Source organism: Lepisosteus platostomus, chromosome 3 (genome assembly GCF_059453375.1).
Source record: "Lepisosteus platostomus isolate fLepPlt1 chromosome 3, fLepPlt1.hap1, whole genome shotgun sequence".
In the NCBI taxonomy this organism is placed as follows: domain Eukaryota; kingdom Metazoa; phylum Chordata; class Actinopteri; order Semionotiformes; family Lepisosteidae; genus Lepisosteus; species Lepisosteus platostomus.
In genome coordinates, this window is record NC_142613.1 from 22,945,942 (window position 1) to 22,961,481 (window position 15,540).

At 35.3% G+C, this 15,540-nt stretch overlaps 2 protein-coding genes across 9 annotated transcripts in view; one reads left to right on the top strand and one right to left on the bottom strand.

Annotated features, from left to right (window-relative positions):
* Positions 1-15,540, bottom strand: part of LOC148674651 (runt-related transcription factor 2-like) — a 99,889-nt gene that overhangs the window by 51,987 nt on the left and 32,362 nt on the right. For all 4 annotated transcript variants that reach the window (XM_088625002.1, XM_088625001.1, XM_088624999.1 and 1 more), the window contains exons 3-4: positions 7,958-8,220; positions 3,835-3,991 (exon numbers count right to left, since the gene is read on the bottom strand). In XM_088625002.1, the coding sequence (XP_088481128.1) occupies positions 3,835-3,991; positions 7,958-8,220 (420 nt within the window). The remainder of the gene's footprint in view (positions 1-3,834; positions 3,992-7,957; positions 8,221-15,540) is intronic.
* Positions 8,130-15,540, top strand: part of supt3h (SPT3 homolog, SAGA and STAGA complex component) — a 230,806-nt gene continuing 223,395 nt past the window's right edge. For 2 of the 5 annotated variants that reach the window (XM_088624991.1, XM_088624997.1), the window contains exon 1: positions 9,397-9,417. The gene's annotated coding sequence lies outside the window, so the exon portion shown is untranslated. Of the gene's footprint in view, positions 8,260-9,396; positions 9,418-10,148; positions 10,168-11,116; positions 11,153-15,540 lie in introns of those variants that run through there. The other 3 variants (XM_088624992.1, XM_088624993.1, XM_088624996.1) reach the window with 3 other exon arrangements.

Here is a 15,540-nt window from a genome sequence, read left to right on the forward strand (position 1 = left end):
ACTGTAATTATGAAATACTGTAAGTCCAAAGAAATGTTTCTTCCCTTTCTTCAGCAGCTTTAAATAAGAAGTCTGTTGTGACTATAGTCATATACCATGCATGCAATGATCTAAAAATTTTAAGCTGAATATTTATTTGATTGCAAATCCTTTATTTATAATTTTTACTTTTAAAATGTTATAATTAGTTTAGTTTTATGCCTGTTTTCATCTTTTTAAAAATTTGTCACCGTGTAGTAAAATAAATATTGGAAATTATACACAAATACAAATTGTATACATACATGTATACCTTATAAATGTATAATCTTCTGCATTATTTTAAAAAGATGTATGTTATTCATATAAGTTATTATTTTATATTAGTAAATAAACTATTAACATAACTTTCAGCAATGCAATATAACACGTTATACAATATATTTTCAACGCTACATTCCCAACACTCAGCAGCTACTCCATTGACTTAGATAGACTTTCCAGAATCTTTTGAACCTTTGAACGAGCTGTAAGCATTTGTGTTGAGAACTCTTTGCTGCAATTTTTGAGGCAAGCGATTTTTATTTTATTTAAGTCAAAGGTCAAGGGCTGAAGCGTTTGAATGGTTCACTCACAGCTATGGTTTCCTGGCCACAAACATAATTTCAATTGGATTTAAGTAACGGCCATTCCAACACTTTGATTCTTATTCGCTTTAGAAATTAAGCTCTTGACTTGACCGTATTCTTGAAATCATAGTTAAACTAAAATATGAAACCATTGTACGTCTGTGAAAACCACAAATAGCATGTGTCATTTCAGTCAGTAGTACATCTTGTTATGCTTGGCCTGTATTGAGCTGTTCTTTTATGGACTAAACTACCAAATTTTTCCAAGTCATTCTTTACATCCTTTACCATCATTCTGATTTCACAACTTCTCAAAGAATCAGTCTTCCTGTTTTTGCAGATATTTTATTTAATCTCTCTGGTTTTGTTGTCTGTCTTGGTTGGACTTTTCAGTTTAAAAGGCTATGCTGAATACAGCTGTTTCCCAATAGCTTCCTTCACTTAGGTTTCTTGACTGACATGTCTCAATTCAGAGAGGGTTAAACAGTTAATTGCGCGTTAAATTAAGTACCGCTACTGTATGTCTATCATCTCCCAGTTGCATGCAATTCAAAGCAAGAGAAAGTATTTTAAATTGCCCTATGTTAACAAGGAGTATTAAACTTCAATCTGATTTCATGAGGCTTTCAAATCCTAACAAACGTTAATGGATCATAACAGTAATCTATGAGAATTGGGAGGAGAGCTTTACTAATTAAATATTTGTGTAATGTCAGTAGCAGACAGAGGAATAATCTGTTACAAACATTTTATGTTTTCGTAGTTAAAAGGCATGCATTAATCTGCAAGCAACATCAAAAAATGTTTAAATTGTATCATGCTTTTTAATTTTAAGATTTGTGCAAAGTAATACAGTAGCCTGTTTTAGATGGAATCTTTTTTGACATTTACTTGAACTGTATGATAGTTTACCACTACTTACAGTATGTGGAAATTCATACGTTTGTTTCAATGTTTTAGTAGCAGTTTCTAGACCTAATGTAGACTATATTAAAATTCATTATGTGCCTATACAATATCAGTTTTTGTACTGCACTTAAAGATTATAATTGCAGTGTTTCATTGTTATCTTGCTGCATTGCTCTTCAAAAGTAATGTGAAATTGTGTATGTGACCTTCTATAAAGCCTATCTGTTCCTTATCTGGCATGGTTTATAAATGCGAATGCCTCAAAAAAACACACAACCAAAAAACACTTAAAGGTGAAAAACAAAAGGATGCCAGGCATCCCATCTGCCAGTGACTAATGAAATCTAACAGAAATTAAATTTGATATGATCAAATGCATAGGTCTGTAAAAAATAAACTTGGGATGAGGGGTAGCAGGGTGCATGTGTGCCTTTGAATTGTAGCATATCACGCAAAAACATTTACTCGTTCTCTACTGAGCATTGAAGGATAAAGGAGGTCAATATCCAACAGCTCAAATTTAAAATAACTCTTGCAGTCTGTCTCTTATATTTAGCTATATTAGAATTATAGTGACAGGCCTCAGAGTCCAAGTTGCATGAAATATGCTGACTTCGTCTTGGGCTAGTAACACAGGAAAGAAGTCGATAGCACCGTTTAACCAAGCACATGGTTCCGATTGTTTGATACAGACTGCAGAAAGTAATTTTCCATACCATTACATACAAGCAAATACATTTGCACTGTTTGTGTTTGTTTTTTTTTTACATTATATTACTTCCACAGTGGGTGATTCACTGCTCCGTGAAGTTTGTGCACAGTATCCTAACTAACCTTCCCAAGAACAAAAACATCTGATTGAAAGGCGTTCCTAAGCTGTTGAGGTAGAAATTCAAGGGAAAGCAGAGTACAAGCAAGCTCCACAGGCAAAGGAGACCTACAGTACATCATATCCCCTTTATCATTTCTCCTCACCTGGGAAATTATTTCCGGATTTAATTATTTCTGGACTGTGAAACCATCAAGGCATATGCCCAGATCTTAATCTGAGTTGAAGTAACTACTTCAATTCAACTATCTTGCTTTACAATTGCTGCCAGTCTAAAATAATGCTTTTTCAGAATGACTGTTAAGTTTTGGTATGGCTGGTAAGACAGGGAGATGACAATTTAAGGGGAGTTCTGCATAATTCCCTTTGTGAATGTATTTTAGACTGTTAGATTCACCTTTAAATGGGAAGTAACAAGCTACAAATGTGACAAGGGGAAGACCTTTAAATTACATTTAGTTGATGCATCTGAGGAAATGCTATTAAGAAAATTGTCCTATGTGAGTTACTAACAATTACTTATAGGTTGGACAGGCCTTTTACAAGAAGCTTTTTAGTTTTGTAATACTCTATTGACAATGAACCTTTTAATTTATTTTAAAATGGGACAATAGGCTTGATTTAAGAGATAAAAAACCTTGCAGAAGGTAAGAGTGGTACAAAGACCAGACAGTAGTCAGAGTCCAGGCTCAGCCACTCAGAAATGACAGTCTGAAGTTCCCAGAGGGAGCTCTGAATTTGGAATAGGGCTTTTTAAGGAATTAGAAAACTTATAATTAGCTGAGATTTTCTCAGCTAGCATAAATACAGTGACCCCTTTTGTGGGATAGAGTAGCATCCTTTGGTTGCTGTTTCCTATTCTAAAGTTATTTTTACATTTTGACCATAAATCTCTGTTTCTCAAGGATTGTCCAGGAGTCAGCTTTGTGTGGATCCATGTTACCAGCTGTTTCAGGATTAAGACAACACATGATGCTGTACATTATGAGAGACAATAGTCTTATCAAAGGATGAGGCCAAAATATGAGTAGTAGTAAATTCAAACACTAGGAACAGACAATCAGAGGAAGATAACTCTCCAAATCCGCTAATGCGCCGATTTTATATACAGTACATCTCTTTGGGACTAGAAGAAAAAGAATCACTTGGAGCGACCAAAATGTTATGTAAAACCTGCTGGAATTCCTAAAATACAGTCTGTCTGCAGCCTGGCAGTTCTCTTTAATACAGCAAACCCCCGTGTCTCATTCTACTTCCCTTTATGTTGTTTTTGGTTGGCCTACTCTGATTCCTACTCACTCAATTTTTGATCCATGTCGATCCATTCTGTCTCTTCTTTTCCGGTCAATGATTGCATTATGAAATGTTACTGGTGTCATCAGAGTCTTTCATTTAAGTGGCAGTTTGGATATAGTGTGTAAGCGGAAAGAGAAAGGGAGATAAAAATAGGAAGAAAAAACAAACAAACACAATAAAACATCAACATACCTCTTCCACTCCTGCCCACAAACCTCAGGTCATTAAATCTTGCCACCTGGTTCTTCATGACAGCAGAAGCATTTCTCAGTTCTGCTGAGTAGTTCTCATCATTTCCTGCCATCACTGTGACAACTGTCCCATCAGGTACCTCCCCTAGTGCAACCACCTGTCAAGAATGGACCCATAGACATACATAACCATTACCTTTTCAAGCTACGACATGTGCTATACAGTACAACAGTGGACAATGGTAAACATGGCTCACCAAATTATACGATACAAACATTCATAATACACTCAGTGATGATAAACAGTGTTGTGAAGCACACATTTTCTCAAAAATATCTTCAATGTATTCATACCTTAGGTAAAGGTCAGGTTCATATTTCATATCCATAAAACAATTAAATTTCACTGTGCCACACTTTGAGTTAATCTTCCCACTGCAACTAGTAAGCAATGGCCGCATTACTTCAGTGTTAAAACTCATTACACACTGGCTTGTCTTCCTAAAGCCCTTGCTTATTGTTTGCTAACTGAAGCACTTCAGTTGCCTTCAATTTTTGTCATCACTAGCTCCACCACTGGTACAAGTAGGTAGTGTCGCTAATGCTCACCCATTAGTGACATTGCCTGCATAAGCAAGAATTATGTAAAATAATTACTTCATGTTTTTCTTTTAAGTTTGAAACCACAGCCCTGGACAACTAAACCCACCAAAACCTGGGGATACTTGACAAACAGTATAGCGTCACTTAGATATAAACTCCAGATTCAGACTAATGCTGTCTGAAACGTATGACCCAACCAACCGGTGGGCCAAATGAGCACTTTTAATGTCTGATCCACAAAGGAGCCCCATTGATCACTTATGTTAAATATAAAAAATCATAACTGATAAATAAAACAAATGTAATTAGTTTAACAGTTGATTAAAAATAGAAATTTCTCATTCTAATTATATTTTTTTAATTTCTTTTTTCTATTTTTTTTGTCAAGAAAATAACACCATAGACAGAGTATGCAGAAATCATCAAATCGTCTGATAGGCATAGTGCGTCTGCTGGTTCTTCTTTTAGTGGGACTGTAACCATATCATTTTTGCAATGTTACTAGAAGCAGGATACTGTATGTGGCATTAACAACGTCAGGGCAAGGTTTTATCCTCATTGATTGCCGAATGTCTGACTTACTTTGATTCTAGCTTGTAAAATCCAAGAATCCTGGTTCCTTACAATAGTATATATTTACTTATGTTACAAGAACTATATTTTTATTTAATTAACCTAGGTATTATTTGATAGCTAAAAGCAGCTTCCACTTTAAAAAGAAACTGAGAATGTATATTGGGTAATGTACAGTAAATGTAGAAAAATGATTATGTAATCCTACCGAAAAAAGTAATCTTCAGTTAGAAGGCTCCACCATTGGTCTTGTAAATATGATGTGCAATATCCTTTGTGTTCTAATTTTAGAAAATGAAGTAACACTGATGTTTTTTAACAGAAGAGATGTGTAGAATGGGATATGGCACATCGAATAACTGTAAAATGCAGGGATAACTTGTGGAAAGCAGGAGCACACCATAGGAGATGCATAAATAAAATAGATTTAAAACATTTAAATAAATTACAACAAATGGTGTTGTATAGACAACTGTTTGGAGAAACGATTTTAATGAAATATTACCTTACACTTAAGTCAGATTTAGCGAGACGTGATAATAAAAGTTAGGAGGAATGATCATTTATTTGCACAGAAATTCAAGAAAACACCCACAAGTCTGATCATTCAGAAATGGATTTAGAAAATCTATACAGTTCTTTAACCATTTCAGGTTAAAGCACTTCACAATGTTTATCTTCCAGATTTCAAATATTTGTAATACCCTAGGACTAATTTTAGAGTCAATATTATAAACTATTTTACAATGTTTGAATTTACCATTAACCTCTTCTCCTATAAAGAAAATACAATGAAATTATATTTTATATGGCAGGCACAAACATAAAACATGTCACAAATTACAAATTACTAATTTACAAATAAGACCATATAAGTATGTATGCATTCATCATAGCCCTTTTTATTTTGTAAATTTATTTGATATTAATGTCTATACAAACCTGGCACAACTATGAACTATGTTACAGTTTTATGGCATTGCTTGACTTCTACAGCAAACAAAAAACATAATATTTTGCCACTTCACCAACGTTTTTCCAAGTTTAGAAAATCTATTGCACACACCCCAAAGTAGAACTTTAGCAGAAAAAATAGATAATTTCTTAACACATTCATGTTAACAGGTATTCAAAAAATAAATCCCTCTTTATTGTTTTGTGACAACTCTATAAAATAGTACAGTCTTGACAAAACAATAACTTTAAACTGGTAGAATTGCGTGCTGCAGTTTAACGTGCCATACAAATACATGACATCCTTGTGTGGATGCCATGCCTTATACATTGAACTGATAGTTTTTATCATTTGAAGGGTAAAATGTTTGTACCGTAGATGTATCTTAAAACTAACAGTAAACAATAAAGAGTAAAAATGTTTTGTAGCATTTTCAGGATAATTTGATTACATTTAAAAGCTGTCTTTCAATTGTCGCTCTTCGACAAGCCTGATACGGACTGTATGCTACAACTTTGAAAATGTGTATTACAGTAGCTTTCTTGGTTTCATCGTAGAATCCTATCAGTTTTGTGTGCTTTTCTATTTCTTCTAAAAATCAATTTTCTGAAATCGTTACAGTGAGCAGTTAGAATATATCTATCATGAACAATCTATTATCCGTATTTGCCAAAAGCATTTTTCCAACAGACAATACATACTGTAAATGACACTTAAATTAATATATCCACAAAATGATAAAATCCAGAACAAAGTAAAAGTTTTGAATAGCATAAGATAAGTGGTGCAGTTAGACGTTAGTCCTTTTACCGGTCCGTTCCATAGGAATAATCTTCCTGCCGAGTTATTTGCCGTCTTCACAACCTCAACCCCCCCCCAGCCACATTACAGCGCATCACTCCAAACCAGTGAACCAGCATTTAGCGTTACTTTTATTTTATCAGCATTTAACTTACGACTCCGGAAGCTGTGTTTCAGTTTCCAACATTGACAAGTTAGCCTTATGTACGCGATCCGCAGTAGCAGAACTGGCCTGAACAGAAGCCGTTGGGTTCAGTTCATTAATCACACCAATATATACGTCTATATACTGTATCTATACCAGTAGCGAGTATCTTGAAAAAGTGATATTTAATCATGTAATAAATATGTCACCCTGTGATCATTCTATCACATTAAAACATCGTTGGAGCTATTCTCCAAAACTTGTACTTGAGTATCCGTCTACTTTAAAACTTTAAAAAGTGAATTAACCATAAGCAATAAGTACAATAAGTAATGCAAAACCCTTACAGGCTTTCTACCTTTGTCACGGAGGTAACTATTACTATTGTGTAAACGAGCCATTGTGCCCAATACACTTCTTTCAACCTACAGTAAATACAGTTATGGAACTGGTCATTTTTTGAGCAAATGAGACCTTTAAAAACATAGAACCATGGCTGTAAACTTAGTAAAGAGGTGAATGAATTATTAAAGGTACATACGATTAATGCTATAAATAGCTTTTGTATCTCAAATTTCAGCTGTCTGCAACACTAAAGTAGATTAACCTTGTGCAACGACATTTCTGTTTTTGTGTAGTATTCCTATACAAACATTAAAGTTAATTGTTTATCTTGTCTACCGCAGCGCAACAAATGTGGTGAGTTGGGCTACAAACTATAGGTGACAGAAATGCTAACTGAATAAAACCATGTTAACATAGTAGATTCTTAGTTTAGCAGATTCTTAAAATGCAATTCACTGAAATATGTCTACATATTTTTTTAAAAAGCCGTAGGTATGATTTGTGATCAAAGTAGCACCCGTTTTATACCGAACAAACCATACGCAGTTATGCGGTTTTAAAAAGAAAATACACGTCTTATTTGTCGCTTGCCAGTGGCACTAGATTTATCGCTTTGATATTCTTGCATGTAACTTAAACTACAAGTAGAATGAAATAACAACTGAAGCAAAAACATATGAGGCTACATAGACATTGTCTTACCTTGAATGCTACAGGTAAGGTTTTGTTACACCTCCAATGTGACGGCAGGACAGAGCAAAGGAAATTCGGGCTGTCAGTCCGGACTAATTCCGCAGGGTGATCAGCGATGATTTCGACCATGGTGCGGTTATCATGTGGCCGAAGTCTAGGCACAGCTGGAGCCGCCTCTTGCTGTCCTGTCGCTGTGCTCACATCGCTCATTTTCCCGGTGACCGGTTGTAGGCTGTTGGACGGGGGACTGAACCTCCGGCTGGTGCTGGGATCTACAGGAATGCGCATCACAACACCCAATATTAGCAAAGGTAAGGCGGCTGAAAAATGGTTCTAAAAAGTGACTGTGTTTGTTACAAAACTTCTAGCAACAGGAGGCTACACGGGTCTTTGAGATAATACAAAATCTCTTTCCGGATCTGCCCTCAGCATTAAAAAACGCGAAAAGAAAAACTTTGTCAGGGGCTATGTGGTCCTGAAACGCAACACGCAGACAATGTTCTCCCGGGTAGATGTACAGGGAAGAGCGAATGGAATACTGCAGGCAGTCCCAAAAGCAAACTCAGAAACGCTTTAAAAGTTCTCTTCAGTTTAGAATGGATTTCGCCTATTTTAACTTGTAATTTCCCTTCGCAGAGCTTAAATAGTACGTTATACATATAGCAAGAAGTCAGCCTTTGTCTTTCTCGTGGACGTTTTTTAAAAAATGACAAAGATTTCAGCCTCTGCGAATTTAAACGCTTCCTCATCCAAAAAAGAAATCCGCCTGCGGAGTTATTAACGTCTGGTGCGTGTAAAACTGCTGAAGCAATCCATTCAAATTTCTTAAAAGAAAAAGAAAAAAAACCCTGAAAGTCTTTATGAAGTCAATATGGACAAACTGAATCCCACACACCAAGTGCTTCATAAAAAAAAATCTTAATAAATTAATATGCGAACTGCCAGAAGAAAATTATAAACAGTTGTTAAAACCAACGTGCTCTCAAAATGCGCGATATTGTTCCTTAAAAAAGACACCAACGATTGTATTGTCAAAAAATAAGTTTTTTAAACTGTTGTTTTTTTCCATGGATTATTATAAATTCAGCATCTTGTAGTCACCCTGTTCTTTGAAAGTTATCCCCCAAATAATGTCCTGGTCTCAATGATTTTTTTTAGTATAGGGTTAAAAGGTTCGTTGATCCCAAAAAAGTTGCGGTCGATAGGATGAAGGAGCCGAAAAAAGCCACAGTTTTTTGTCCCAAAATGTGGTTTGTCTTTGGAGGCAGGGATTTCTAATGCTCAGGTTTTTGTGGTTTATATATACAGTACTAGGCGATCATTATGCTGATGAGACTCAAGCACGTGGTGTCTGAAGCCAGTCATCACACTGCATTCAAAATAAATAACTGAATACTTCTGTCTGTCCTGAAATGAAGACTTTTAAAATCTCTTTTCAGCTCACTCACGTCAACAGCAGCGCAAATCCTGTACGTATGCTCGATTTCTTTGTCACGTTTAAAGTAATGAAAAACACACTCACCAGTAATCTGTCAATGTAAAAAAAAAATCACAATCCTATCGTTTAAATGCATTTCCTTGAATGAATGAAAAGTAATAAACGTCCCCCCATCCGATTATTAAGATGTAGTTGGGGAAAAAATCCAATTTAAAAATGTACATACCCAGTGATAAAAAGGGAAACAAACTCGGGTTTATGAAAACTTACAGAATCCTCTCCTCAGAGATCTTAAGTCAATGTTTGAAAGTGTACATGTTTCAAGTAAAAGCGCTTCCACTTTCTGTAGCTCGGTCTTTCCGTGCGCGTTATGTTTGACTTAAAGGGAGTGACATACTGTAGTGTAGTGAACCAGGAAAAAATAGCTGACTGCAATCACTGTGAACTGCGTTATTTTTATCATTACTATTTAGACTCGTGAAATAGCACAGGCACAGAACGAATCGGTACCATCTGAGAAAAGAAAATACCGACTTTGTACAAATTCTTTGCTCCAAAATGTCTTCCTTGTTACTAGAACTAACAGAAACTTAAAACGAACAAACTGGCAGTTCGAGCAGCAATGACTCACTTCCCCTTGACTAGTCTGACTCAAGGCTTAGATGAGAAAAAGACATTCAAGGAAGTTTTTTTTTTTCGAAAGCTCGGTCGCAGGGGAGAGCTGTAGTACAAGAACAGCGTTATTATATCAGAAATGACCCTAACTGAACAACTTAGTATGGTGCGTTTATTTCGTTGATACGTATTGTGGTGAAAATTCCGTCGTTTACAGAATATATTTGACAATTAATTTATTATATTGACTAGTATTTAAGATTTTGTACTTGTTTACTGATTACTGTTACAGTGACGTGCTTACCTTTTTAATTGGCAAAATACTGGAGTGTAGCAGCTAAAGAGCTAAGACTAAGTGCTACTTTATCTCGAGAGCAATTCACAATTGTACAAAACGTGACTCGTTATGTTTTTTCTTCTTCGAAAGTATACTTTTTGTAACAAAAATAGGCCTGTTGCTTATTGAACCGCTGATTAAAAATTACACCATTTCCCTATATTTATGTATCATGATTTTATTTCAAATGTTATCAAGCATTATGTTTTAAATTATACATTGGTCATTTTCCCATAGAGACAAATATCATTTTATCTCCAATAGTTATTCTTTTTATAATCTTATTTAAGTATATTAACAACAGAGCTCATCAGCAGAACTAGTGATTTTAACACCTGCTGTGATCCAAACACATGTAAAAACCATCTATCTGTCTGGACTTTACAGACGGCGCCTGGGGCACTAAGTTTGGTCATATTTAATTAATTCTATTTTGAATTTGTGGTTACTGGCCGTACAAACAGTCTAACGTAACCTTAGACAAGACAGACCTTTAGATAACCCTACTACAATCGCTAAAGATTAACAAGGCGGCACATATATTAGGCATTTTGCTCCACAATACTACAAGAACTACAAGTCCGCAAGTACTGTGCGAAAAGTCAGCGGACGTCTCAGGATATTGCGTATATTTTCTGGCGACGAAAAGATCCAACTTTGTTGTAGTTTCAGGCAGTAAGCAAACGATTATGTAACAGATGCGAACTACAACACCCAGAACCGGTTAGAAAGGTGATTCAATGACGTCAATGGCAAGTTCTTGTGTTCTGTATGGCAGGACTTATGCACGAGGTCGGAACTGAAGTAAATAAAGGTAAGTAACCTGCAAGGTAAAGCTACATTTCAAGGAAGCGGACTTCCAGCAGTTGAAAGTAACAGTTGTTTACCGTCTAGACAAGAGCTAGAACAGCTAAACGAAGCAATAAAGCGAAAGATAAAAACAGTGCTTTAATAAAATGTTTGCTTTTTGGGTTAAACCAGCAGACAGAAGAGAGGTAGTGCATCAACTTATTTAGTGCTGATGATAAATTCTTGATGCACAGAGTGAAAATAATTTTCACCAGGCTCTTTTATTTTTCCCTAATAGGATTGAATTCCTTTAACCTGTCTTAGACTCAATACCGGCGTTCAGTGAGACTCGTGTGTTTGTGCAGCTTACCAGAAAATGTAACCTTCCCTGTCAGATTGATTACAGCGACACAGACAGATAAAACACAACACGTTTTCTATAGAAAGTATCATGACACAATATAAATGAAGTGTTCAATGTAATCTTGTTATCCCCTTTATTGCAGGTATTTAAAATGCTTGGCTTTATGTCAGTTCTGTACGTTTTGCTACATTTCATATTAACAAATAGCCAAGTACGTGCTTCAAAATCTTAAGGGGTTCTCACTGCAGAATAATGAAAACATTATGCCCGCCACCATTACCTGTGTTTTCTAGGAGATATTAGCTGCGTGGTTTGTTTCGAGTTAGTATAATTGTAACAAGTTCAGAGTGCACTACCTCAGTGGTCCTTACCTCAGACATTCCAGCAATTTCATACGTGCCAAATTTGTATTTTTAAGTTATAATTGGTGTTCATGAAAGACAATGCGATGTGCTTTTATTTAGAACATTCATTTATTGTGGAATTTAATGTTCGCATCAAATCCGGAGGAAACGGATATGTAGTTGTTTAACAAGCAAAGGCAATTGTACATTCTCATAATTAAGCTGAAATGTTTATAATTTGTGCATACCTTTATGGTTTTTACAGATAATTTAATAGGAAATGGAAAATATATTTTTAAGTAGATCAGGTGGGTAGCTGCGTCAGCATGCATAGGCTGCAAAGAACAATAAATAGGTTCATTCCATGTTGAAAAGAGAAGAAAGAAAACACAACGTTTCGGCCATGGAACCTTCTTCGGGTGTGAGAAAGACAGGGCAGTAAGCAACGGTAATGTAGCATAGGAGGAAAAAAGCTCGGAGAGAGGAGGAGCAGGGGACTGACAGAGTGGCCAATCAGTTCTGTTGTAACATTGAAATGTTTACTATAGTCCTCTACAATGTTTTTTTGTTTAGGTGGGTACAATGCATATGGACATATGCACCAAATATGTAAGTTCTGTGGTATTTTGTTACTGGGTATTAAAGTCTAAAGCATCTAGTCACTATTTCATATACTGTCACGGGCATTAAAGAGTCTGTAGGTGGTGTATATCCAACATTCCTCCATTTTTTCTTTCCTTGTCAACTCCATCTCATGCAAGTATCAGGCTGTCATTACAGTCTTACAGAGTTTATGCCATTTGACAGCTCCTTTCTGTGATAGGAATACTAACAAATTATTCACCCAGGCTCATAATAACCGAGCCCTATCCACATTTATTAAAATGTGTCAAAACATACTCAGAGCTATGTATTACCAGTTGAGCCAATATATGTGTGGATGTTATTGAGATGGTTGTCTTTCTTTTTCTGCCAGAGGGCTATTTTATTGGTTACATTCTTTTCTTCCATAATTTTAATATTATGTATTGCAGTTATGGAAGTATAAGAAAATTAGGGATAGTTGTGTGTTTGATTGAGAGTCTAAATCTGGAAGTATCAAAACAGTGTGAAGATGATACTTTTAGTGCATGATGTTTCCTTTTGCTTTTAATGAATATGGCTTTAGTTGTGAAATATACTTTGCTATAGTATCTTGCAGTACCATTCCACACCCTAAAAATACAACAGGAGTATACACAGTAGACATAGCTAATCAACCTTCCATTAAAGAGTCCAAATAACACAAATGGCACAAGATATGTTTGGATTAACAAAATGATCCAACAATAAATATCCTAGTGTGAATGTCTGTGAGCACTGGGATTGTGTAAAATTATGTAAGTACAGTCTGAAAACCTTAGGGTAGGTGGATCTTAAAAAGAACTCTTTAAACAGCAAAGACGTCTATTAGATATTTCCTGTAACTGTTTATCAGTCTTTCTCATCTTTTATGATTTTTTTTCCAATTATTACTGACAGAACTGCTTCATGTTGGTGACATTTCATGGTTTTCTTGCTGGAACAGCTCTCTTCAGGTCCTGTCATAACATTTCAGTAGGAATTAGGTCTGGATATTGCCTTGACCAATCCAAAATGTGGAATTTGTTCTTCAGCCTTTCTGATGTAGATTTTCTTGTGTGTTGAGTATCATTTTTTTGCTGTGTGACCGGCTTTCAGCTCTTCTTCAGCTGACAAATAGGAAGCCTGACATTCTCCTCCAGAATTTGCCGATACAACTCCAAATTCACAGTTCTTGTCAATGATGACAAGCTGTCCAGGTTCTGAGGCAGTGTACCAAACATGATACTCCCACTACCGTGCTTACTGGTTGGGATGATGTTTTTCTGTTAGAAGGCACTATTTGGCCTTTGTCACACAAAATGTGTCTTATTTTGGCCAAAAAGTTTATCTCTAGTATTGTGGATTGTCAGGGTGCGCTTTGGCGAACTTGAGATTGGCAGTAATGTTTTATTAGAGATAAATTGTTTCTTCCGGGTTATGAAAACATTCAGTCCTTTTCTGATAAGTGAAACATGGACACTTTCATTAGCTGCAGTGAGAGACACCTGCAGATCTTTTATTTGTGATTGCTGGGTGATTTAATACATTTCCTTTGGGCAGCTTTGCAGGATGACTGTTTCTAGGTAGAGTTGCAATGGTCTTAGATATTTTCTCTTTGTCAACTGTCTCTTTTAGTGGATGGATGGAGCCAAAGATGATTTTTTAGTGGTTGGATGGAGCCAATGATGTTTAGAAATGTTCCTGGGACCTACTCCAGACTTATGAGCATCAACTATTGTTGAGGTCCTCTGAAATCTCTTTTGTTCTTGGCATGACATGTTTTCACTAACCTCTATGGCTAAAGACCAAGCTCACAAAGTATCTGACTCTTATGTAGGATACGGCTACCCAAACTCAGTCCTTGTTTACTTGTTATCCAACTATTGAATTACCTGATTCTAAATACCACGTTAATTGTGCTAAGTAAACTAGGAGTTCCCTTATTTCACACACTTAATTATTATTCATTTTTGCTACTTCATACTCTGATAACATTGAATAGGTAAATATTACTCTTTCAGCTGTTTAAGAAAACACCAGTTTTGATTAAGGAGTATCACGGTAAGAAAATGTAATTCCCATACTGTATATATATAACAAACGTTTTTTTTAACACTGTATATGTTAATTTAAGAGTGAACAGTGTAATATGAACATTTAAGTTCAAAAGCATATATCTCAAAATTGATATAATTTATATTAAGGTGTATATTTTATTTGTAGAGACTTTCTCTGTTTTGATTTGTGTTATCTTTTTTAAATTTAAATTTAAATGGGAATGTTCACAAGAGTCTTGTGAAAAGCTCTTATCACAACAGTCTGAATGACAATCCTAATTTATTTTGAGGGTAAACAAGCAAGCTATGAGTGAGGCACACTGATTACTGATATATCAAGATAACTTCCTTTTTTTTCTCAGTTGAACTGTTATAAAAATTATCACTTAACTTTTCAAGATTTAATCATTCTTAAACGCAGGATTTTAATTTTTCCTTGTTTGAATGCTTTAGAAATTTTTAAGGTTGAACAACATGCTTTATTTGCTTTATTTGTCCTATAATTAGTTCAATATTTACTGAAGATGAGTAGCAAATAGATTGTAACTATGAATTGATAACTGACCATGGAGTTGAGATATTCTTTCAAAAAAACATTGATAAAATTATCTCACATCTGCAACCAACTTAAATTTACAGTACATGTTTGGATGGTTTGCTGGTGAGAAACAAAAAGAAGCTTTGCTTGGGAATTTAGTTACAGACTACTTCCTCTGTTAAACAGCATTTTCAGTAAGGAGTTTCCCTATCAGGACACGCTAGTTTAATCTGTATGGCCAGACTGAAAAAAATTCCACATCACTGTCTGAATTTAGACTGAGTCAGAAAGAAATATATTGAGAGCTTTCCAGGGGGCTAGACATTAAGACAAAATGTCTGATCAAGAGAGATTTTTGGATTTGTTTAGTGAATTGTGAGATGCATTTAATCAACTTTAAAATTGTATTAAATTGTGGATTTTCAAAGCAATGTTACATTAATTTGCTTTTTCCCAGAATGTTTTTGTTTATGGAATGTATTTTATGTTCATATAAACAAGAAAATC